The following is a 25,333-nucleotide window of genomic DNA, read 5'->3' as shown; positions in this document are numbered from 1 at the left end:
GTGAAAACATTTGTGCTGCTTAATATTTTGTAGATACCGTGATGCATTTTTTATTGATGAACAAAAATATCTTTTTTTACAGTATTTATATAAAATATATTTATATTTTTCTTTAAAAAAAAAAAAATCTTAATGACCTCAAACTATTGAAAGATAGTGTAATTGCATGATTTACTTCTTGTATCTATGTTGTGCATCATCCATACATTTTTTTTTTTACATTGTTTTTGAGTAATTTTCCTTCTTTCAGTTCCACTGACTCTCCTCTCTGCCTCCTGGTTCAGTGTATATAGATCAATGATGCCCGAGAGAAGTTAGCAGCTTGTAATTAGTCTTACGCCTTTCTGGAGGAAGAAGACACATTCTGTCTGTTTACATTATTCATGCAGAATACATTATAGCCCGAGCTCCTTTATGCAACTGGAGATGTTCATTATGGTCAAGAACTGTAAAAAACCGTAACACCAGGGTTGAGACTCCTCACCAGAAATCATTTCAGCGAACACAGAATGTGCCAAGAGTTACGTTATTAAGGTTTACGACTTCTCGTATATCTGCACACAGCACTAATTCATGATGCCATTGTGAAAGTGTGATCACACAAGAAGCCTGAATCCCAATGTAAATCCACTGAGCATTGTCTAAAGTGTTGCATAATTTCCTTATTAAGTTATGATGTCATAATTTTATTGTTGACCATAATCAGAGTCTCTCCTGGCGGGAAACGTTCCTGTTTGATGGCGCATCCTCTTATTTTGTTTTGGCGGCTTTAATTGTTTCCCCTTGGGCTCTCCGCTGGCAGTAATTGTGAAAAACGAGCTGGTTTCTGTCTGGTGCCTCTTTGCTCAGATGGCACCCCATATAGGCATTAGCACTCTAGTATTTAATTAAGATGTAAATGTGCGAGCTCGACCCCTGGATGGGTACGTGACATCTGAGGGACTAGCCACACATTTTCCCACCCCGTGATCAATTACTAGCGGTGCGCTAAAAGGATGAAGGAACTCTGGGTTATTTATTCCCCACAAGTAAATCAAGAAAAATCATGACAAACATAATGACAAAAGCACCGTTGGCCTTGTAACGCATTTAGCTGGACTGACCTCATTTACGTGACAGAGAAAGCGATTTTAGCCTTTGAAATGTAATTTGTTAAAGCTGTAGTAACTAAATTATGCGATCGTTAACAATAATGTGGTATTTTTATTTGGTTATTTTTTTTTTTTGCACTCTTTATCACTCACTTCAGCAACAGTGAGGTAAATATGTATGCTGATAGCTTGGATGTGATATTTTTTTTACAGTATTTTTTACAAAAGTCTACAGTATCTACTTCAGAATTCATGTTTATTTCAATGTGTTCCTTGCTGAAATTTGCTGTCAGTTTCTGAGTGAAATTGTTTCAGAATCCTTTTTTTTTAATCCACATAGCCTGCAATAATGTCACTTATTTATATTCTGAACAAGACGTTTTTCTATTTTCCTGTGACTGCATGTATTTTCCATGTACTCTTCCTTAACTTCTGCTTCCCACATGGTTCGAGAGGGCCAGCATGCTGGTAATCCTGCTGAACTGCGTTACTCTGGGAATGTTTCACCCTTGTGAGGACAGCCACTGTGACTCAGAGCGATGCAAGATACTGGAGGTAAGTCTCATACCTAGAATACACCACCTTCCGTAACCCGATGTACTTTAAATAGATCAAAGAACAGATGGTAAACAGATTAAAATCTAATTGGACACAGACTTGAAATGAACTCAGTGTTAAAATGAAATCCAACAACTGTTACAACTCAAAAAAAGGAGGTTATTTTGAGGTGTTTGTCGTCGTCTCTCATGGAGCGCTGGGTTTCTCTAGATATCCTGAAGCATGTTGTGTTGAATGACTTCCAAGAGACACAGGAATGCCCCAAACCACATGTGGTGATAGGCAACAAAGAGATCCTCGCCTGTAATTCAAAGCAGATCATCACAGCAAAGACACTGCTTTAGTTTAACATTGACTTGGGAACATGGCTCAGGGACTATGATTTCAATCTGCTAAATTCCTTTTGCTTTGTTTAGCAGTCGAGTGTTTTGCCCTAAGGATTTCAGCTTTGGATGTTCTGCTATGGATGCCTTTTATCATTCTGGGACCCAGCAACCGCTCACTTTTGTCCTCCATGGAGGACATTGATATTTCATATAAATATAAATATTGGGGACATTGGTGGAGGACGTTTTTTTCTTAAGAAAAATACATAAAGACTGCATTGTATTCATTAAAAATTACAGCAAAGACAGTTCTAATGTTAATATGTATTTCATTGTCAAATAAATGTTGTTTTGCTGAAAATTTGTACTGTAGTAGGGACCAGTTCCCACTATTACCTAGTTTCTTATTATCATATTATTAACATATTGGCTGTTTATTAGTACTCATAAAGCACATTTTCTGCATGACCATATTCTACAACCCTAATCCTTGCCAATATTGAACTTAACAACTACCTTACTAAGTATTAATAAGCAGCAAATTAGTATGATATGGTTTGTTAATAGCAAAAGTTGGACCTTAAAATAAAGTGTGACCACTGGTTTTGTTACTAATAATATTAATATTAATATTAAAACAGGCATAAAAGGCCTTGGAAATTGAAGTGTGATATTACAGACAATAATTATAATAATAAAATACATAGTAAAGTGTTTTGTAAATTGTAATATTTCACTTTTTTATTTTAATCAAATAAATGCAGCCTTAGTGAATGTAAGACTTCTTTTTAAAATATAAAAATCATCAAATATTTTGAAAAGTGGTGTGCACAAACTGATTTATAAATCAGTTCTGTTCTGTGTGAAAATAAGCATTTTGCCTGTAGTCGCATCTTCATTCTCTCCTGACAACCTTAAAAAACCTAAATGTTAATAAATAAAATAAAACCAAATATATTGTAATTTATGCTCCATATACTGTCATGAAGTGAATTCAAATGATAAATTCCCAAAACTTTTTTACAGGCTTTTAGAAGTTATATAACACTTTCAACCTCTCTTCCTCTCCATGTGATTCCTTTAATACTATGGGGGTGTCATAAGCGTTTGGAGGACTATATGAAAACAAATGAGCCTGGAATGGCCTGGCCCTAGAGAGGATTAAACCACATTAAATGAAGTGCTTAAAACACGACTTCAAAGCCACTCATCCAGGCAGCCATTGTAATCAGGCACTTCAGAATACAATGTGACTGATTGTGACATGAGGTGAATCGCCTCTTATTTCTGAGTTATTAAGCTAATGGTTGCTGTAATGAATGATACTAATCTGTGATCTTTACATTGTGACAGTGGGCCAAGTTCACTGTACATAGTGCCGGTGAGACCTGATAATATTCTGTTCAACGGCAAACTGTCACATCAATCTTATAACAATGGTGCAGTGGTTTGCCTCCGGACTGTATTTTAAAATCAATATTGACATACTTTTGACATATCGCTTGATTAGTGCACATTATTTAGTCATATATATGTATAAAACACAAACACACACACACACTTCCTCTCTTTCACAAACACACACACACACACACACATTTCTATCACATGACACCGAAGGCTGGAGTAATAACTGCTTCAAATCCAGCTTTTCCGTCTCAGGAATAAATTACATTTTAAAGTATATCAAAATAGTTCAAAACAGTTATTTTAAATTGTAATAATATTTCACAATATTTCAGTTTTTACTGTATTTTTTAAATGAAGGCAGCCTTTTGAATATAAAAGTGTTAGAAACACTAACAAAAAATCTTACCAACCCCATACTTTTGAACAATATTGTTTTTTTATTTATTTTTATGATATGAAAAAAAAAAATTGCTTTTACACTTTAATGATTTAGGGTAGTATTGAATTGTATGGATATTGTTAGTTTGGCCATGGTTGAGGTACAGCTGAGGTATATCTATTTCAGAAATGTACTGTATATTGGAATACCCATGGTGCAAATTTACAGTGTTGAAACTGAGATAGGATTTAGAGGTGCTTTCTTGCTGTGAGTTTCCTGGAACCATCATCTTTTACTCTCCACCATGCCTGGGTGAGATTGCTTTCTTTCCATTGAAAAAGCCAAGTTTTCATTGGGATTTAATGGGAACAGATCAATTTCTTTGTTTGATTCTTGTTCTGTAAACTTGCGTTTTTCTGAATGATAGTAATTGAAACCCGTAGCGCAGCTAAACCCCAGTTCTTGTGCATTCCCCACCCTGCTTCTCATCTAAAGAAAATGACCTGGGCCGTTTCATCTCTGAGATCTGAGAATTTACAGCGATTATCTTCTCCAACTGCTCTATCAAATCACTCTCCCTCTTGCCATATGGAAATTACAAATTTACAAAGACACACAATCAGCTCCCATCACTGTCAGGGAGACATGTCTGCTCCATAGCTTCCGTGACTCAGGTTAGCCCTTGGCATGAGCTCCAAAAGAACGCCTTTGGTGGAATAATGGAATTCAGGGAAATACAATAAAGCCGGGGAGCAGGTCTGCCATCTCTCTCTTTCTCTCTGTGCCCCTTCTCTTCTGCCCACACAACACATTATCATTTATTTCTTCAGTGCTTTCCTCTTTCCTTTTTTTCCTCTGCAGGCATCCCTCATTTCTTTTGGAATTTTTAAATTTTCTGTCACTACATACCATTTTAATCATGACTTTCCTTTGTAAAACACCAAAGAAAAAGTCTTCTTATTCCAAATGATAGTGAATTTAGTCCAGTGTTGTTTTGGTCCCCATTGGCTTTTACTGCATTTTACCAAAACAATCTTTAAAATGTTTTTTTTTTTAGTTTCACGATAGAAAAAGTCGTATGACATGAGTATGAGCAAATGAGTAATTTTTTTTTTCATTTGTAGGTGAACTAATCGTTTAAGTACCACTTTCCAGCATTAAGATGTGCATGTGTATGTTGTTATGCAAGCTTTAGTTGAGTAGAGGGTGTAGGTTTCTGGGGTAGAAAATGACTTCGTAACATATTTAAGAGGAGAGTCAAGCGTCAAGTACACTGATGTGAACGGAGCTCACTGTGAGTTTAACAGTACCGACTGAATTGGCAGTTTATCTTTTGCTGTATCTTTATTTTTCTCTCCCTTTTTATTGCTCCCTGAAAGTGTGTTTGTGTGGATGACGGGATTCTTATGCATGGTTTGAACTACATAACTCTTGTACAGTGCAGTATGATCTGTTCTAGTTTGGTTTTCTTAACATTCTCTCCAGGTAAAGTGAGCATATGTTGTTCTTTCTGTCAGCTGTTTTTCTGGGAATCCCATTTGCCTTGGAGTCATGGTAACACTTTATTTTAAGGACCGATTTTCATTATAGTTGCTTATTAGTATGGATATTGCTTGCATATTAGCTACATATATATTACTACTTATAAAGAACATGCTTTATTACAGATGCCGACTAATACCGGCAAAAACACCATCCACTTTTCATATATTTTGCAAAGTTACAAATGCTAGGTGAACATACTCAATCTGCTCAATCACCAACCAAAGGCAACAGATGTGCGGTGTAATACGCTAACTCGACAAAATCCAACAAATGCATCTGTTGTTGGTGTGCTGTTACGATAACTAACAATAACTATATTCAACTCACAAAAACGTTCTGTTTATTATTAGCGTATGCTTCAGTTATGTTGTCTGCCACTTTAAATGTTTGAGCTCTTTAGAGTTAGATGGATTCTGATTGGCTGTCAATGTTTTTATCACTCACCAGCTGTAAAATGTGTAAATTAAATACAAAGGGATTCAAATTATAATATTGCACTGATTCATTAAAACATTATAGTTATTGATGCCATTCATGTCTTTCATGTCATTCATTAGCCTTACAAGGAATTGAACAATTTAAATCATTAACCAATGCTAATCTACTCTTTTAATGTATATCTCGTTTGCACATATTCAAATATGGTGCGTCAAAACTTCTCACATTATATTTAATATTTAAAGGGAAAAATCATTCATCATTTACTCACCCTCATGTCATTCTAAACCTGTAAACGTTTCTTTCTTAAGCTGGCATTTTGAAGAATGCTGGTAATCAAACAGTTGATAGTATTTCTTTTCCTACTATGGAAGTCAGTGAGGATCAACAACTGTTTGATTCTTCCAATTTTTGTTTTCAACAGGAGGGAGACTAAATAATGGCACAATTAAAATGGTTGTGTGAACTTCTCCTTTAAGTTCAGGTATGCCAAACGTCATTGCTTGTATTGTGTCTTCAGCAATTGGAGCATGAACATCTTATTTTGGGTTTGACGGCAGAAAAAAGTCATACAGACTTGGAATGACATGAGAGTAAGCAAATGATGACAGAATTTTCATTTCAGGGTAAACTATCTCTTTAAATGTTTAGTGAAAGCAGCATATTTCATCAACAGATGTCAATGTAGGACAAATATCAGAGACTAAATGTGCATTATTGCGTTGATTTATGGTAGTGTGATGATTGGTGTTTTCCTGCTGCATTGTACACGTCTCTTCATTTTCCTTCTAGACCCCATGATGTCATCGGCATAGCAACCGCTCTCCACACACATGAATTAGATGAATTAGTAAGAAGAAGACAGAATGTATTTTTGTTTATCCTCAATGATTGTGTGTTGCAGCTTCTTCGTCTCTTTGTGTGTGAGTGTGTGCATCTGTGGGGGTGGACCGAAGGTCTGAAGAAGTTCTGGATTTAAAGAATTGTTTTCTCCAAGGAAAGGCCATCAGTTGCACTAGAATAACCTACTCACAGCACAGACAATACACCACTCAGCTATTTGTACAACAAAGAGGACAACATGAGGAGATTTATTCAGTGCCAAAAGATCATCGCACACGCGCAAACACCCTCGCTTCCACACGCACAGATGAGACTGACTCTTTCTCTAAGCTATTTTTGAATGCTTCCCCAGAAATATGAAAGAGAAAGATGACATGTATTAAATAGAAATGGGTGGATGAGATGTGGTGGGAAAAATGAGGGAAGGAGGAATATGGGAAGAGGCTCTCTGAAACAAAGGAGATGAGAGACAGGGAAGGATAAAGAGGAAGATATTCATATAGTGTGTAGGTGTGTGTGTGTGTGTGTGTGTGTGTGTGTGTGTGTGTGTGTGTGTGTGTGTGTGTGTGTGTGTGTGTGTGAGAGAGAGAGAGAGAGAGAGAGAGAGAGAGAGAGAGAGATAAAGGGAGAGGGAGGAAAGGGCTGTAGAGAATATTTAACCCCTGAGCTCTACTTTCTGGCTGTGTGGAGACTCTGAGAGTGTTTTGTCAAGGGGTTCCCTTTCTCTACATCGTTTATCTTTGGAGGGAGCTGTGGAACTGTAGAAAGGCCTGTATGATGTACACTGACACACACCACACACAGCTGTGTGAGCCAGAAGCTCTACATGGACTGTGAACAAAATATATAGTATATATGGGTTTTTTATGGGCTGATACTGATACCGATATTAGGGAGTAAAGAATATCGATATATCGGCCGATATTTTTTGTGCATATTACACTATAGTATAGATCACAAATCTCACGGTTCCAATCACATTACAGTTTTTGACCCACGGATCAGACCATTTTTCGGATCAGCAAGAAAATCAAAATATTTAAATTGAACTTGCTTTCCATTTATTACTTAAAGCTTGCTTTCCATTTATTACTTAAAATCCATTAAACTTTATTCCATTGAAGATTATTTCACTTTGTCACATTCATTCATTGACTTGCGCTCATTTGTCTTCACACACAGTCGAAACTTACTTGAGAAGTGTGACAAAATATACTTCTGTAAATAAATACAATATAAAATCACGTCTTAGGCATTTTAATGTAATGTAACATGTATGTTCCATTGGAACTGGAATCATGGCAGAATTTCATGTGAAGTCATGTGACTGGTCAAGCAGAAACCATCCTTTTGTTGAGTGTTAATGTACAGGGCAGAATCCTTTTTTTTAAATGAGATTTCAGTATGGAGATATTTGTGTAATTTATAGTGAAATTATTATTATTTTGTTTTTATGTGTTCACATTAAGGCAGATAATTAGAGAACATTAGTGCATGGTGTTAGGAGATCTATCTCTGTCTGAACAGACAGTCTCTTCCCTGAACCATTATTGCAAAATGAAAGCTTGCAGATTCTCCCCTCGTCCTCATTCTGACAGCATTGTTTATGGATGTGTTGTGTGTTACCATTAACTTTGAATTGGCAAGTACTGTAGTACTCTATAATCAAAATGTCCACTATGTACAATACAAGCAGATCAGGGATGAGGTAATACATTAGCGCTTGGCTCTGAATAATGTCCAATGCGACAGTAAATTCTCTCCACAGTGGCTTAATTAACATTCCTTGCATTGTCAGAGTGCAAGGGCTTTGGCTGTGGGGAATCCCTCACTTAAGAGCTTTGACTAATGTCCTCGCTGGCTGAGAATGCCCAGGTGTCTTTCACTGATGGTCGACCTTGAGAAAACGACTGTCTCTGAGTTCATATGGCCGCCAATGTCTCAAGGACCCGGTCTGTGCTCAAGACCTGACAAACAGCCTTTTGCATCTGCCTGACGGAAATGCAATTTAGAAATGCACCATCTATTGTTAAAATAAAATTAAAGGGGGTCTGAATAGGTCACCAGTCTAGCAGATTTTCCTTCCATGCATTTATTTCTAATCAACAAGTCGTTATTCGACAGCAATAAACTGAATATTCAGTAAATTGACACTACGTGTTTCTCATAATTGCCTTATGTAATATATGTTAAGAAATTGGCAATTTGATTAGTATAGTCTTGTTAATTTTTAGCTTTACAAAGGAGTTTTAGAGAGATTAACATTTTCACAGTCTGTCAGAATTGTCCTTCTGACTTTATGGTTATTAGCACAAACTTAATTTACTGACACAGACTGAGAGGCCCGTTCACACACAACACATTTTTCCATTACACTGCTCTACCTTTTCAATGGTTTTCTATGTAAACATTCACTAGACGGACATCTTTGACTGTTGCATTCATGCCTTATGTGACAGAAGTGTAACTTTATAAACGTGCCTCAAAGCGTTTTTTTTTCGCCCCTTCATTCCACTGCCCGTTCCACACTTTATTTAAAGCAAAAATGCTTTCAGTTTACTTCTTAATGCTGTATTTTTATGCATATTCATTTAAACTCCAAATTGCTGAGCATTTTCTTGTATATGTAGATCTAGTAAGTGTTTTTTTTTTTTTTTTTTTTTTTTTTTATGCATAGCACATTTCTGGTAACGTAAGCAGGGGATTTATGGGAAAAGACTTGGGCGAGTTGGCTGTTTGTGTCCACTCAGACTTGCTGAGATGTCTGTGTAAGGATGAGTCAAGGCTTATAGCCCTTCAGTACATGGACACACACACACACACTCACTCACACACACTATACTGTGACATCAAAGTGGAAATTTAATATTCATCTGCATATGCCTTTGGATGGTTTATGTCTTTATTTATAAGTTGTCCTTAATTTAGTATGAGTTCTTCTGATCAAGAGAAGAACATTTTTTACAAACTCTGATTTGGCCAGTGCAGCATTTCAAGATTTTGCTAACCCTTCGGATATTTCTCTCTCCCCTCAGGACTTTGATGATTTCATCTTTGCTTTTTTTGCCATGGAGATGGTAATCAAGATGGTTGCACTGGGCATCTTTGGGAAAAAATGTTACCTTGGAGACACCTGGAATCGGCTAGACTTCTTCATTGTGTTGGCTGGGTGAGTCCTGAAATTACTTTACAAAGTGTTTATTTTTTTTATTTATTTATTTTTTTGTATAAGTGTGAATTTATGCACCTTGTGTTGACCTTTAGTGTTATGCCAAATGAAAAAAACAAACAAACAAACTACCATTTAAACATTTGAAGTAAATAACTTTTTTTTTTCTTTTACATTACTGTTACTCATTTAAATTTCTATCCATCAAAGAATCTTTTAAAAAAAAATTAAAATTTCCATAAATATATTTAGAAGCACAATAACTTTCAACAATGGTTATAATAAAAAATGCTACAAAGTGTCCAAATCCAAATTTGTATTTTAAATTGTAATATTTCACAACATTATTGCAATAATTCACAACTGTCTTTACAATGTTTTTGATCAAATGTAAATATAATTTAGAAATTTTAATTTTCTGTAAAGCTGCTTTGCAACAATTTGTATTAGTAAAAGTGCTATTCAAATAAACCTGAATTGAATTGAATCTAATTAATTCAGCAATGTGGGCATAAGAGACTTTAACATTAAATATTTTACCAACTACAAATTTGAACATTAGTGTACTTATTGTATTTTAGTCACTATTGAAATAAAAGTTATTAAAAATATTGTTCTTTTGTTTTACAGAGTAGAAATAACAGCATATCAGTTTGGAGCAACATGTCAACCATAGTGAAAATAAATATATTTAAATTATAATTATTTCATAATAATAATAAACATATTTCCTGACATTGCTTGAGATTTACTGATATAAAAATATGCAATTAAATTGAATTTAGAGTACTACTTGTGCACAATGCACATTTCTTAATATTAAGCCTACATTTGTTTTAATCTCACTATTGATGGGAATTGAATGATTTTTAAATAACTTTGGTCTTTAAATGTGAGATATTTAAATTGTACCTGAAGTATACCTGCAATCGCTCCACTTTAGCACAAATCAAATATACTTATGTTTATCTTTAGTTGGACTTCAGCACTACTTCTGCAAAATTAAAGTACAATCTGTACAAAAAAGTTGTTCCAATTTAGCAGATTTTAAGTATGCCAGTACCAAATGAACAGTTACAGGGTATTTTTATCAACTACATGAATATATAAATGTATTTATGCTGTAATATACTTATCATTAAATAAATGTATTTAAAATATATTTTAGTATATTTATTTTGCAATAGGGAACATATTGTTAAGTATGTAACGACAGAATTGGGATGCCGCTAGTTCTGTCTGTTATCAGCCTGTGCTTCTAAATCAGTCACGTCACACATGGTTAGCTGCAAATACGCAATTCTTCAATGCATCTGTGTGAGTGTCAAAATAATCTTTATCACTGCCAGATTCTACGTTTATGTGTATGTGTGTGTCTCAAGTCTTGTAAACAGGGCACGCTGTTGTGTGAGGCACTTTGGTGTGAACAACTAATCAATGAACATGGGTTTGTAAACACCATAAAACAAAGAGGCTGCTATTAAATACAGAGAGTTGTGTAAATGTGTGCCCTGGGAAATATAGTAAAGAATATGTGCATCACTAATATAGATCTACAACTTTTGAGAAAGCCATGAAAGGTCAGGAAAGACAAGCTTCTTGGTGAATAAAAGTTTTGTGGTTTGTTATTTGATGTTTGCTTTCCAAGAAACACAAGGAGTCCCATTCCCATTCCTTGAAGCTTGTCAATCATGACTCATCATGGTGGCAGCATGGTCTCACATCTCTCATGGGTTATGTTGGTAATCTCATAGGAATATTTGTTGAGATGGAAATCATCCCAGCATATGGAGCTTATAGAAGCAGTTTCAGGAGACATCATCCAAAGTTTGTAGTACAGAAGATATCCATATAAGAGTGACAGACAGCTGGCTTGTTCCACCGTTGGCACAAACTAGTTTCCCCTTGGGTTTTTGATACTTCTCCAGATGAAACGAAACCACCAAAACCATCAGTATATCATTTTACAGATTCTCAGCAATTTGATCAGTTGTGGTACTTTCTGAAGAATCTGGACCGTGGTATCAAGTACCATGGTTTTTGATATTTACCATAATTCTTAAATGGTATTCTCATGATGCTTCAAATTACTTCCAAGAATACCAAGGTGCTGCTGTGGTATATGTCCAAAAATCAATGGCAGTACTATAGTGACATGTCCTAAAAGCTGCGTTACTTGTCTAGTGTCCAATGTAGTACCCCAAAACCATTGCAGAGCCACAGATTTTGTTTGTTAGTACTGAGATTCATTTATTTTTTTTGGGCTTTGGTTAAAATTGGCAGGCCAAGTAACATAAAAAAGTGTAATTCATTATAAACCAGAGAACTTGGAGGCATGGTTTATATGAACCATTTGTTTCAGTTTAAAGGTTAACATTTAGTGTCTTTTTTCCTTCTGGAGAACACTCTGATGCAGTAAATCAGAAGTCTAAAACTCACTTTAGCCTGCTTACTATGTGAATAAATTGTTGTTGGTGGTTCAACTAGATGGTTCGGTTTCCAAAACCCCCTTCACTCAGATATTGTTTTGCTGAATCTTCTGTTCTTTTCTATCTGAGGTGAGCCAGAGAGCTCATAGAAGTCGAAAGATCTTGGCGGCTGTGCTGTGGATCATATGTCTTTGTGTGTCCCATCTGTAGAGACATTGAGGCGAGCTTTCCCTCTTCTCAATCTTTCAAAGCAAACCCTTAGAGAATGCAGACCCTAATACACCCCACCAAGACAAGGTATCAGTTTCAGACACCCGCAGTGGTTTGGCAACTTCTGCTGAATCACTTTTAAATTAGTTTGCCCTTTTCCTATCCACAGAGTCTTCACACACACCGAGTTAAATACACAAAGCTCTCCAAATCCACGGGGCTTCTACAGGGATAGTGACAGTGTCTTCAGGGATTGTTTTGAGGCTTTTTAAATGCTCGATGAGACACAAAAGCTTTTACGATTTTTAACGAGAGATTGGGTATAAAGACATTTCTAGAATTTCTTCTAGCATACTTTGCCATAACCTTGATGGAAGTGAGTTTTACGAGTTTTTCCATAATGCTCTACCAAATGTTGCATACTTTGACAAGGAACCAATTTGTTATTATTTCAGGCATTATTCTCTCATGCATTTTCATGCCAACTTTGGCCTAGACAGGAAACCGATACAAGACAAATTTTGTCTTTTATTTTTGCTTAAATATTTCTTTTACTGGAATACCTGGTGTTTTTACACTGTTATTTTTCATCAGTCCCTGTAATGATATGCTGAATGTTTTGTACCTCAGCTGGGATCTGATGTATGATTAGTCTGGAAGATTCAAAAGGCCAGGCCCAGATATCTTAATCTTCTCTCTTTTCCTTCCTCTTCATCATTCCATTAATTCTAAAGCCTCCTCTTATAATCCACTTCCATATATTCTTCTCTTTCACATTTTTATTTTAAATTTTTTTCCACAACCATATTTACTTCTTATGGTCTTCCTCTTCCACTTTTATATTCTTCTTATATCATTACATACCGTACATTTCCTCTCTTTTTTTACCTCTTCATCATCCTCATCTTCTTTCCCCATCCCTTTTTCCTTTCCATTCCCCAGTATCATTGGCTCTTTGCCTGTAATTTGGCTGATAAAAGGGAGTGAAGGCTCTGACTGTCTTCCTGGAAACATTTCAGGTTTTTAGCTTAGAGAGACCCTTCAACTTACTTTCTTTTTTTCTGGTACACTTACCACTCATTTTAAACTCAGCAAGCTGACCCTGAGAGCCAGGATTGACTGAAACATTACTCCATCGTTCAAAATACCCTTAAAGTTATTTGAAGATTTTCTTCACTTTTATAGTAAGAATAATTGTATCTATCTCGTGATGGCCTCACATGAATGTCTTGGTGAGAAAATGCGGATAATTTACTTTCCTTTGGGTTTTTTGACATGACATGTATTCTGTTTCATATAGAGAGCTGTCAGTTTCTGGTCAAGTCAATAGTTCTAAGGCTAGCACAACCTGTCAATGTAATTATCATCGTTCTTGTCAAAAAAGCTGACAGTTCCTGTCTTTTGTGTGACTGTCACCAGAACATGCAGAAGACGCTTTCATAAGCTCAATAGCAACTGAGATATCAGGCGCTAATGGGGATCTTAATAAATGAAATTAAATGAAATCTACAACAGCTAATGAAATGTACTTTTTTATTTCTGTTCTAGCTACCAACTGAGAACAGAGTTTAGAGACAGGTCTGCTCTAGATTGAATCACAGTAAAAGCTCCTGATCAGGTCATGACCCACATCGCCAGTGCTAATAGAGTCTCTTCAGGCCTGAATGAGGATTCCGTGCTGAGGTTTAAAAATCTTCAGGAATGCCATTTGGCCAGGAGGCTGTTGATGACACTGGGCAGCATCCAGCGCTTTCATCTTAGGAGTTCTTCATCTCAAATTTGTTTATAGAGATGCCTGGAACTGATAACACCGTCATTCACAGATACGAGCAGATGGCTGAGAGCCTCCGCACATCCATTAAGCTGAAATTCATTTACTAACCTGAAGGGAAAGAGAAGGAAGGCAAAATATTTGCTTTTAATAATTGTTTTGTTAGAAGAGTTGGTGAAATAATAGCAATAGTACGCCAAAAAATCATTAAGTCTGCATGATTTTCATAATGCTTAAATGTTGCTTTTGTAGGTTTTTTGACACTTGAATGTCACCATATACCATACTTGAACACTCTTCAGTTAAAGGTTCTTTATTGGCATGCAATTATGTTTTTTTTAAAACTGTTCTTTTAAAAACTGTTCACTGAAGAAAGGTTTGAACTTCTTAAAAGGCAATACTGTGAAAAAAAAAAAAAAAAAGAACCGTTATCTTTTTAAGGGTGTATGGGTCAGTAGACTTCGTCAATAGCCTCCTTTTGTGTTCTATGCATGAAAGAAAATTCATACAGTCTTGAAACAACCTGAGGGTAAACAAATAATGACAGAATTTTAGGTGAATTATTCCTTAAGGTTCTCATTTGATTTGGTAACTTTAATGAAAAATGCATGCTTCAAATAATGGCCTTCGTCACTCAAACTGTTTTGAAAAAAAAGGGGGGAAAAAAAACTAAACCGATTTTATTCAAACAAATCTCAGTGTTGTCATCTGCTGTTGCAATTCTTAATCGAACTACTGTCCTCATGAGGGAGAGGAGAATCCAAATGTCCACCACTGCTTCTGATTTAATGATGCTGCTTCGGCTGTTTCCAGACCTGCCGCTGATACACATTATGTTCAGACCCAGACCTTGTCAATTAGACGGGACAAGGACAAAGCATTACGAACAAAGGTTATCAAACATTGTCTCAAGGAAAAAAGCCAGTTACAGGACCTCTTCATTCATTTTTTTCCAACCCATCAGAGGAACGCTTTTTAGTTGAGGTACACAGACCAAATCTAGTTTCCTCTTCATCCACTCGAGTTATACATTTGCATTAGCTTCCATTATGATTATTATTCTGTAAAGCGATCACAGAGTCCCAGAATGGGTCAGTGTTGACATAGTATATACTGTATTTAGTCTCAAGGGAAAAGACAGATAGGAAAGAGCAAAAATGGCTTTATTCTTCATTAAAAGGGTGGGAAGAGTAGTGCTGCTCTCTCAGACATTCTTTCCCTTTGAATTGGAAGACTCTTGCTTGGCTTAGGTGTTGAGATATTGTTTTGAAGAACACTTGTTTGAGAAACTGAAAGGAACATGTCTTTTTGCTGTTCTGAATTTGAGGCTAGGGGCGCATTATCCTATTCCAACCATAGTAAATCAATCTGTCCCATCCCATAAAAACAGAAGAGCACCCCTGACGGCAATTGTCTCTGAGAGCTTGTTGAGAGAGAAATAAATACAAAAGTACAAGACAGAAATATAAAACTGAAGATAAATATTGTTTGAATCTCTCTGTTGGTCTCTGTTTGCGAGCTGAGACAACTAGACAGGCCCCATAGAATCAAAATGGAAGTTTTGTAGCTTTTAGTCCACACCTGTTAGCTCGAAGGCAATTTGTTCTCCAGAATAGCTTTAAGCAGATTTAGATAAAATGAAGCAGAAAGCATTTCTATTTATGCTACCTTTTAAATGGTTTTAATATTTTTGAAAGAAGTCTCTTATGCTCAACAAGGCTACATTTATTTGACCAAAATAAAGTAAAAAAACAAAGACAAAAAAAACCCTAAAAAAAACACCAATTTTCTATTTTAATACATTTTAAAATGTAACTTATTTCTGTGATTGCAAAGCTGAATATTCAGCATTCATTACGTCAGTCTTCAGTTTCACATGATCATTCATAAATCATTATAATATGTTGATTAAAAACATTAATTATTTTCACAGTTGAAAACAGTTTTTCGCTTAATATTTTTGTGGAAACTTTTACATTTTGGTTTACGTAACATTCAAAATATTGTTATATTCCCATTTTTTTTCATTATATCCTTGTTTAACTATCGTAATAATATTAAAAATAAATAAAATAAAATAAAAATCTTACACCACACTTTTGAAAAGTAGTTTAAATAATTCACAAATACCTAAAATATAACTGAAAAGACGAATGTTACGATCTCCATTAAGGATGTTTTACAAATGATTTACACAAATTCTGCATAATTACATTTCCCAGTCAAGGAAATTTACAGAAATAATATTATGCTAATGTTCTTACCATAATAAAACCTACCTCTGATTAGCATTTGTAGCATTTTGTCATTTGTAGTTGGTCTAAAACGAGTTGTCATAAATAAGAAAAATAATTTAATTCATGTGGACAGACTGAGAGGGAATGTGAGGACAGAGTATGTGTGTGTCTGTTGTTAGGGGTATCTTCCTTCTCTATCTTAATGGAGAGCTGATTGTTCGGAAGTGAGCCTCCTCTGAAACTCGCCTCATTAACCTGCCAGGTGGTGGAAGACACCAAGCTCTGATTGAACTGCGGCCAGAACGGCTGCTTTGAAGACCACAAGGGACTAGACAGAGAGATAGAGATAGAGAAATAGAAGCATAAAGCATCTGAAATACCGCATGCACTCTGTTGCAACCTTTTTACGTAAACCAACAAACCTTGCATTGATCATACAAAGCAACCCTGGTTCATAATGTCTGAAATGGAGCATGTCCCAAAAGAGCTGGTATTTCAATTGCTGCAGGAATTTAAATGTCTTTCAGTCTTTTCAATAGTCTGTTGAAGAGCTGTTCAAACAAGACACAACAGCACGCTAGCTTTCTCTCTCTCTCTCTCTCTCTCTGTAGCCGTAGATCGATTCGAGCGGATTTCTTATGCATGTGGAAGACCACAGTTGTTTTGAATCTGGGACCCTTGGCTCGCTCATACTTTTCCTATTATAGTGACCTCGCAACTGGCATTGTATACGCAGCGTGGAGCTGTTGTTGATTGTGCGACCATGTTTTCAAAAAACAGAGAGATTCTGGGAAGGTGTGTCATCCTTCACCATGGCCATTCCAAACACAAACAGATAACAGAAGTGAGGTCTAGGTGCCGACTGGACAAACACCCGGGTCTGACCCTTCACTTTTTGTTTATGTGTTTGCGAGCGGCCATATTAGTGATTCATACGTGTGTACGATAGAAGTAAGAGGCTGTTGACGATATCACATTTACACACGTCCTCCTTGTTTGGATGCATCCTACGTCCCTGGGGACATTTTTGTGGAGTGTCCTCACGCATGTCCTGTCTCTCCTTCTTTACAGGCGTTTTGTCCTAAGAGTCTTTCTCTCCTTTCTCCATATCCACTTCCTGTGTTCCCCTTTCCATATTTTCGTGTTTTCTTCATTCCCATTCTTTCAAATGTTAGTCTCAGTCACCACTGTTATTATTTTTGCAGTCCAGTCTCCAGCTGGTTTCCATCAAGCCCAATCAGTGCCTTCAAAGCTGTTCTGCACATTTCAGGAGCAACAAAGTCAGAACACATTTCCTCACTGCCCTGCTTGGCTAATGGGGCTCGCACTGTTTGCACGTCACTGACTTCACTCGATCCATATTTGAAAGAATGGAGAAACACCCCGGATCACGCAGCTTTAATCTAAGCAGGCCATGTGACCGTGAGAACCCTCATTAACATGTGCATATGCTTATCGACATCAGCTTTATGTATTAACTTGATACATACTGTAATTGTATGTTTTTTAAGTTGTTGTATGGCAAGAAATAGTTATTGGGTTTGCAATTACACGGTTGCAAGCTCACAGGCACATAGAGACACACACTTTGTTTATTTTCTACAAAAACATGCGATTCTTTCATGTGCCTCACTCCGGAGTTCACATGTGCGGAGCAGCTGTGCATGTGTTTGTTTGCGAAAGCTCTACATTAACCTTCCTTCCACCTCTCTTTGACCTAATTGAAAACGATTCAGTGTAATTGCTTGATGAATCCTGATAACATTCGATTGATCTACAGTATAGCGTTGGCAGTTCGGCAGAAAACACGCCACTAATGTGTCTGGGCTGTCAGTGTTTATTTGAAAATATTGCTGGCCTTTTACGCTTTGTTGCCATAGTAAGTGATACATATTGAGGATATTCATTAGTTTCAAAATCAGATCAGTTTTTGCCTTCAGGTGATATTAAAAATCCCAATAAAATCCAAAATGTGGATTAATTAACAGATGCACTGCAAATGGGGGGTAATGTGTCTTCATTAGTATGTGCATACATTTGCTAATATCTTGGTTTATTGAAAGTTGAAACTCTTTTTATTTGTGTGTGTTTACAGGATGCTGGAATACTCTCTCAACCTGCAGAATGTTAGTTTCTCTGCAGTCCGAACGGTCAGAGTACTTCGACCTCTTCGGGCTATCAACCGAGTGCCCAGTGAGTACAATATCAGCAACCATTTTCCAAATGCACTTGCTAACATTAGTTACAGTACCTACATTAGTTTACATAAAATAAAATAAAAAACATACAAATTTATATATATATATATATATATATATATATATATATATATATATATATATATATATATAATATTATTTAATAGGCCTGACCTAAGATGAACTAACAATGAACACCTGTATTTTTATTAAATAATCTTTAACAAATATTAATAAATAGAGTAACAAATTTATTTCTCATTGTTAGTTAGTGTTTGCTAAAGCAATATGTAACATTAATTGAATGGAATCTTATTATTATGTCACAGACATTCCAGAATGAATCTTTTTTTTTGATTCAATGAGTCACTCAAAGGCAGTAATTTGATGTTTTTGAATGAATCAGCTAAAGTAATGGTTCTGTAAATAACCATAAAATTGAGATCATAATTGTAGCCACCTTCTGATGTATATTTGTAACTTGCAGAATGATTCAGCAGTCTTTTCTGGAAAGTGCAAAACGTGCACAGTAATTCACAGTAATAAAACAAAGCAGGGTGCACAGCAATAAAAGTTTATTTTTATATTATACTGAGATCTATTGCCTGTGTTCTTTATACGTTAGTAAGGATTTTGGAATATTATGTACACCCCAAATAATCACTTTTTTTTTTAGATGATTGAATTTTCAAGTATGGTACATTTCTACCAGTTTCTGCTGTAGAAAATAAGAACTCAGAACTTAATTCAGTTTATTCATTCCCTGCATTCAATCATAGAGTTTATTAAATTCAGAATGTTCTATGTTGAATTACATTATTTAAGCACCGTGGTCAATTAATGCAATTTAATCAACATTTGAATGAGAAATGTAGCCTGGGCTCTGTCATATACCAGAGGAGTTCATGCCATTTTAGGAACTTTAGATTTATAGATCATTTTCCTCTTCAGTGCTTTTAACGGCTTCTCTCTTTGCACACACACATACACAAAGAAAGAATAATAGAGACTGTCTCTCTCTCGCTCTCCCTCTCTGAGGCAGGGTGATGATATTTCATTGGCCACATCTATGTATACCGGATGTTTTAATCACCCTACTTGCCAAGGAGATGCCCGCGGTTCCCCCCCGGCTCTTATTTCACAAGGAGCCATGTCTGGCCAATTTAGCTTGATGTCCCTATTTGTGGAGAGTAGTAAAATGTATATTGAACAATGATAGCATTTAGCTGGAATGTTTTGACTAGCCCAGTTAAGGTTTTGGTGAGGGTAATTTGTGTGGGTCACCCCTCTGAATACGGTTCAGTATGTCTATCAGTCCAACAGACAAACTGCCCCTCTTCTTCATCAGAGGAGCAGGCCGTGTTATTCACTGTAGGCCTCGGGGGTCACAAATGGCATACAGGTGTCTTCCTTCTAGTTAAGTTAGAAGCAAGAGTGCATCCATTTCTGTCATGATTAATTACTAATTAATACCTGTGCCAATCTGAGACAGGGGGTGAAGTGGTAGCAGACAGTCTAATTCATTATTCAGGACCCACCCAGAATAATTAAAGGCCTAATGTTTGCATTATAAAAGCAGCCATATCACCCTGTAGCCCAAGGCTTGTTGCCTACTAAAGCTAAGCAGGGTTGAGTCTGGTCAGTACCTGGATGGGAGAAATCCTGGGAAAACACATATTTAACCGAGGTCCAGACTCTCTGTGGTCATTAAATATTCCAAGATGTCCTTCAAAAAAAGTGAAAGGTGTAACTGGCATACTGGCCAAATTCACCTATTGGCCTCTGACCATCATGGCCTCCTACCCATCCCTATATCTACTGATTGGCTACATCACTCTGTCTCCTCTCCACCATTAAGCTGCTGTATGGTGGATGTTTTGGCGTATTATGGCTGCCTTTGCATCATCCAGGTGGATGCTGCAGACCGATGGTGGTGGAGTCCCCCTCCCTTCTATGTAAAGCACTTTGGGTACTCAGAAAAGCGCTATATAAATGTAACAAATTATCATTATTAATTTGTGAATTATTTTATCTGTGGGTCGCTTGCTTCGGACCATCGCTGGGAAAATGGGTGACAGAGATGTCTGTTGATCATATTTGTCAGTTTTCACTTTTTTTTTCAGCACTAATCAAAATAAAAGAGAGGGAGAGAGAAGAACATAATAGGAGTTAAACTCAAATCATCAATCATTAAACTGTCAAGCTGGAAACTAAAGCAGCATGTCATAAACATTTTAAAACTCTTTTGACAGTAAAGCATTAGAAACATTGGTATCAGTGGTCTTTCCCGCTCTATAAGGCAAATTCTGCAACTAGGGTCTAAAAGTTTTTTTGAAAGTTTAAAAAAATTGTGTATTTTATTAGATTTTATTTATTTATTTTGAAAATGTAATTAGACTATAGTGTACTTTTAAGAATTGATATTTTTTTATGTAAAAAACAAAAAACAAAACCAAAAAAACAACTATAGACAAAAATTCCATAAAACAGTTTTGAAAGTTTCATGTTGCCAAAAATTATATGATCTAGTATCTTTATACAGCATTTGGCATTGTAAAGACTGTAAATCTATCCCTCAAAGTCTTGTATTCATCCGTGTTAAATTTGTGTTAAAGGCCTATGGTTGAGCTTGTACTTTCCAGAGACATGACAGTTTCACTCTGTGTTTCACATCACCTTCTTCTATGTCCTTTATACTTCTCTGCCCTCTGTTGTTCTGTTCTTCCTATCTTTGAGGAGCTGTCTTAATCAACATCACACTCTCTTGTTCTCCACACCCATGGCTTGATTGATGAAGAGACGGGGCAGAACTGTCAGTAGATGACAAACATGTTCCCTCACAAATCAAAATACTCAACGCTGCTGTGGTGTACAGCTGGCTCACTCTGCCTTGTATTTGGTGTGCAGGTGTAAAAAGCGATCTCTTAAAAGGTTTGTAATATGTAGAAAGACCACTATTCATGCCATTTCACTCCCCCAGAGGGTGGATTAGTCTGTCAGAAAGTTTGGAGCTCTTTTACACTTCATCTTCTGGATTAGAATTCATCGTGATTCCACACTCGAGGGCGGCTGGAGGTTAATTGGAAATCCGCCTGGCTGCCCACTTGTGTATTCTATTATTATTTGGGCCTAGCAACAACATCATGTCGAGTGTCCGCCAGCGGTGATGTTGCGGTCATCATTTTCAGAAGGCCAGCAGTAATTGGAGTGGTGGACACGTAGATTGGTGAGAGGTAAGAGGGCACTATTGGAGAGAAAGGGATACAGACATAGGAAGATAGAAACTGATAACTTTTCTTTGACTTTTTAAGAATTGCAACAAAGCAGACATTAAAATGGAATGTTCTAATTGTGTAAGTGTAGTCTACAAGTCTTGGATCAGGTGGAAGGCTTTAATTTTCTTATTTAATTTAATTTAATTTAATTTAATTTAATTTAATTTTACAAAAAGTAAATGTATGGTCACCCTTCAAGTGTTTCTCTACCAATCTTCATCTTGGAGACATTGCCACAGTTCTTCTGAATTTAGTCTGTCTCAGTTTGTTCTGTTCCTTCATGTCATTCCAGACGGACTGGATGATTATGAGATAGGATCTCATCTCTGTGTGGAGCCTGTTGTCAAACTCCTTGTGCAAACAACAATCTCACTGGATTATTACAATTAATGATAAAATTAATGTTTGAAAATGTAAACTGATATTTCCTACTGACACACTACAGCAAAATATAGAAATAACTGACTTAAAACTATTTTTGGCTGGTGAAAATACTAGTGTTCTAATAATTTTTTGCCACCACTGTATGACATATATGAAATTACCCTGTAGCATATCTATACAGGGGGAGGTGGAGGGTTTCTGAAGTGCGCTGCAGCCAACACTAGCCAAGTATTTGAATATAGAGCAGCAAGCTTATTGGCTGCTGATGCACAAAGAAACCAATCAGTCGTGCCATGTTGATGAATATGCAATAATATCAGATTGGGTTAGACTTATTGGCCTGTGCCATCTAGAGTTTCATGACAGAAAATTGTTTTGAACTTTATAACATCAGGGCATTTATTTCTCTAGCACTCTTTAATGAGCTATTGAGTGATGCAGAAATGAAATCAGTGGGTTGAGTGTTGTCCTTTTACAACCTTATTGAATTAATATTGAGAAGATTAAGCTTCTCATCTCTCTTGTTAAGTAATCTGCCAAGTATCAACGCCCTTGTGTTAAGACTGCTACAGCAGTACAACACTGGAATAGACTCCTGTGTTTATGTGGTTCTAATGTCCCCTCAAGCTGTTTTAATTAAACCTACAGAGAAGCTGCTCTTTTATTATCTGTGGAAGCTTATGAGAAATAGATAGATAACATGGTTATGATCTCTTTCTCCCCTGTGCTTTGTTATTGAGCTTGTTTGGTGCATGTGGAGGACTCCAAAGGGCAGGGGATCCCAGGGGTCTTCTTCATAACACAGGGCCCGAGCACATTGTGTGGCCTGGGAGACTCTCTTTTCAACAGAAAATAATAGCTATGGCAGGATATTTACAGTCTGCCCTTGGGGAATACGCTCTCCTAAATAATCTTTTCAGGAGGGGTTTATAAATGATTTGAGCCACCTGCAGAGAGTCAGATCTTTGCATTAGTGAATAGCTATAGACTGACTTAGCTTGGGCAGATAAGGAGACGGGTAAATAACAAATTGTTTTCTGGAATATTTGCTAATTTCATTTGTCTGTCAGGGTCGGCATCATTTACGGTCTGAACTACGATGGTATCTGATCGTCTTCGAACCTCCGACTTTCGTTCTTGATTAGTGAAAACATTCCTGGCAAATGCTTTCGCTTTCGTCCATTTTGTGCCGGTTCAAGAATTTCACCTCTAGTGGCACAATACGAATGCTCCCGGCCATCCCTCTTAATCATGGCCCCGGGTTCCAGAAACCCACAAAATAGAACCGGAGTCCTATTCCATTATTCCTAGCTGCGGTATTCAGGGCTGACATCTATGGTAGGTGTCGAAAAGTAATTTAGATAATTAAGTAATCATATAAAGAGGAAGTATGACATTTTTATGTTTTCATTTGCGGAGATAAATTAATATACCAGTAATATAATTTACATTTAAATTATTACTTCTTAAGTAAAATTTATTCTGTGGAACATGGAATTAGACATTTTGTTTGTAATCAAATAGTTTTGGTTCCCATTGACTTCCATTGAATTTTATGTCTATATCATGTTTTGGTTACCAGCATTCTTTAAAATATCTTTCTAAGTTTTCATTTCTGGTGCACTATCCATTTAATTCATCAACTTTTTCAAATATACTGTAGGCTTTCAATAATTGTTGTAATTGTTGTTGTTTAAATGTAGCATTTAAATTGTGCTTTTAATGCAACTTTTTAATTGCAATATTAAATTAAACTTAAGTTTTTACATTTGTAAATGCTTTACAAAAATTTGCAACTTAAATGTAGCTTTTTCAAACTTAAAAAAACAACTGAACCATTTTATTTGTCAACTTCATAATTTATTTATTTTTGTTTGTTATGTTGATAATATATATATATATATATATATATATATATATATATATATATATATATATATATATATATATATATATATATATATATATATATATATATCCTTATTTTTAAATGTTGTTTCTAGACATAAATAAAGTTTTCAAAAATATCTGTAATGACTGGGTACCTGTGTGAATTCCAGTTTATTTAAATAACAGTTGCTCTGCTGGTACGCAATTTCAAATCTGCCATTATTGTTCATGAGGTTCAGCCTATCAGCAAAGAAGTAAATTCCATGTGACAGTTAAATCTAACATTACACATTTTGTGTAGTCTATACTATAATATATTTTTACAAAATAAATAAACAATTACTAGAGTTTTATACATATTTTGGGAAATCTAAATCATAAAATAAGTTGACAAGAGACATTAACAAAGAACATTGACTAAAGTTAGCTCAGCCTCCTGCTTAGACAGTCCATTATCGTAAATTGCAATTCTCAAATTCCAGAAGGTGATTTCCTCCAGGAAATACACCTTGCTCCCTGTGGGGAATTACCTTTCAGTTTGTAAGGGACACAAATCTGTGCCACTGTCACCGATTCAGTGCTTGTTAAGCCCTGACTTGGCAAGCTTAGCCGAATTGCTGTGCAAGGGTGAACTCCACAGTCATTTGGAGTCACTAATGACCGAAGTTAGGAAGTGATTTTCTGTGCAGAAATCTCAGAGCAGTGGATTATCCACGAGAAAAGCAACGTAATGGGAAGAAACACTCTGAATTTCAGTGACCTCGATTGTCGTTCTGCACTCACTATTTACTAATTACAAGTAAATAAATACAGGCTGATAAACACTCACAAAATGATGCAGAATTTCCTAAATTCCCAGACATAAAAAAAAATATTTTGAGGCCATGTTTCCATCAGGGCGTCTCATTAGAGAAGAGTGAATTTAAGGGGCTAAAACCCGTCTCGAAGATGGTGGCTTTAAAGAAATGCAGCATCTGCACAATACTAAGCTCTGTAAACCCACACAGCACAGAGGCATTTTATGTGATGACACGGAAACTCCATTGTCATTCATTCCTGTTAATGCCTCACTGCTTATCGCCACTCACTCTTCCTCCAAATGTGGAAATTACAGCCAGCCACAGTTATCACCCACAGACTTCAGGCTGCCAGGGAGCACCGGCTGGATTACCCTGCTCCA

At 36.2% G+C, this 25,333-nt stretch overlaps 1 protein-coding gene across 5 annotated transcripts in view; it reads left to right on the top strand.

Annotated features, from left to right (window-relative positions):
• The first annotated feature begins 1,539 nt into the window (after positions 1-1,539).
• cacna1g (calcium channel, voltage-dependent, T type, alpha 1G subunit) overlaps positions 1,540-25,333 on the top strand; it is a 117,235-nt gene continuing 93,441 nt past the window's right edge. For all 5 annotated transcript variants that reach the window (XM_052571063.1, XM_052571061.1, XM_052571065.1 and 2 more), the window contains exons 1-3: positions 1,540-1,646; positions 9,626-9,759; positions 18,502-18,599. In XM_052571063.1, coding sequence (XP_052427023.1) covers positions 1,554-1,646; positions 9,626-9,759; positions 18,502-18,599 — 325 coding nt within the window. In that variant the 5' untranslated portion in view covers positions 1,540-1,553. The remainder of the gene's footprint in view (positions 1,647-9,625; positions 9,760-18,501; positions 18,600-25,333) is intronic.

This window comes from Carassius gibelio, chromosome B12 (assembly GCF_023724105.1).
Source record: "Carassius gibelio isolate Cgi1373 ecotype wild population from Czech Republic chromosome B12, carGib1.2-hapl.c, whole genome shotgun sequence".
NCBI lineage: Eukaryota > Metazoa > Chordata > Actinopteri > Cypriniformes > Cyprinidae > Carassius > Carassius gibelio.
This window is presented reverse-complemented; position numbering and strand designations above follow the sequence as displayed.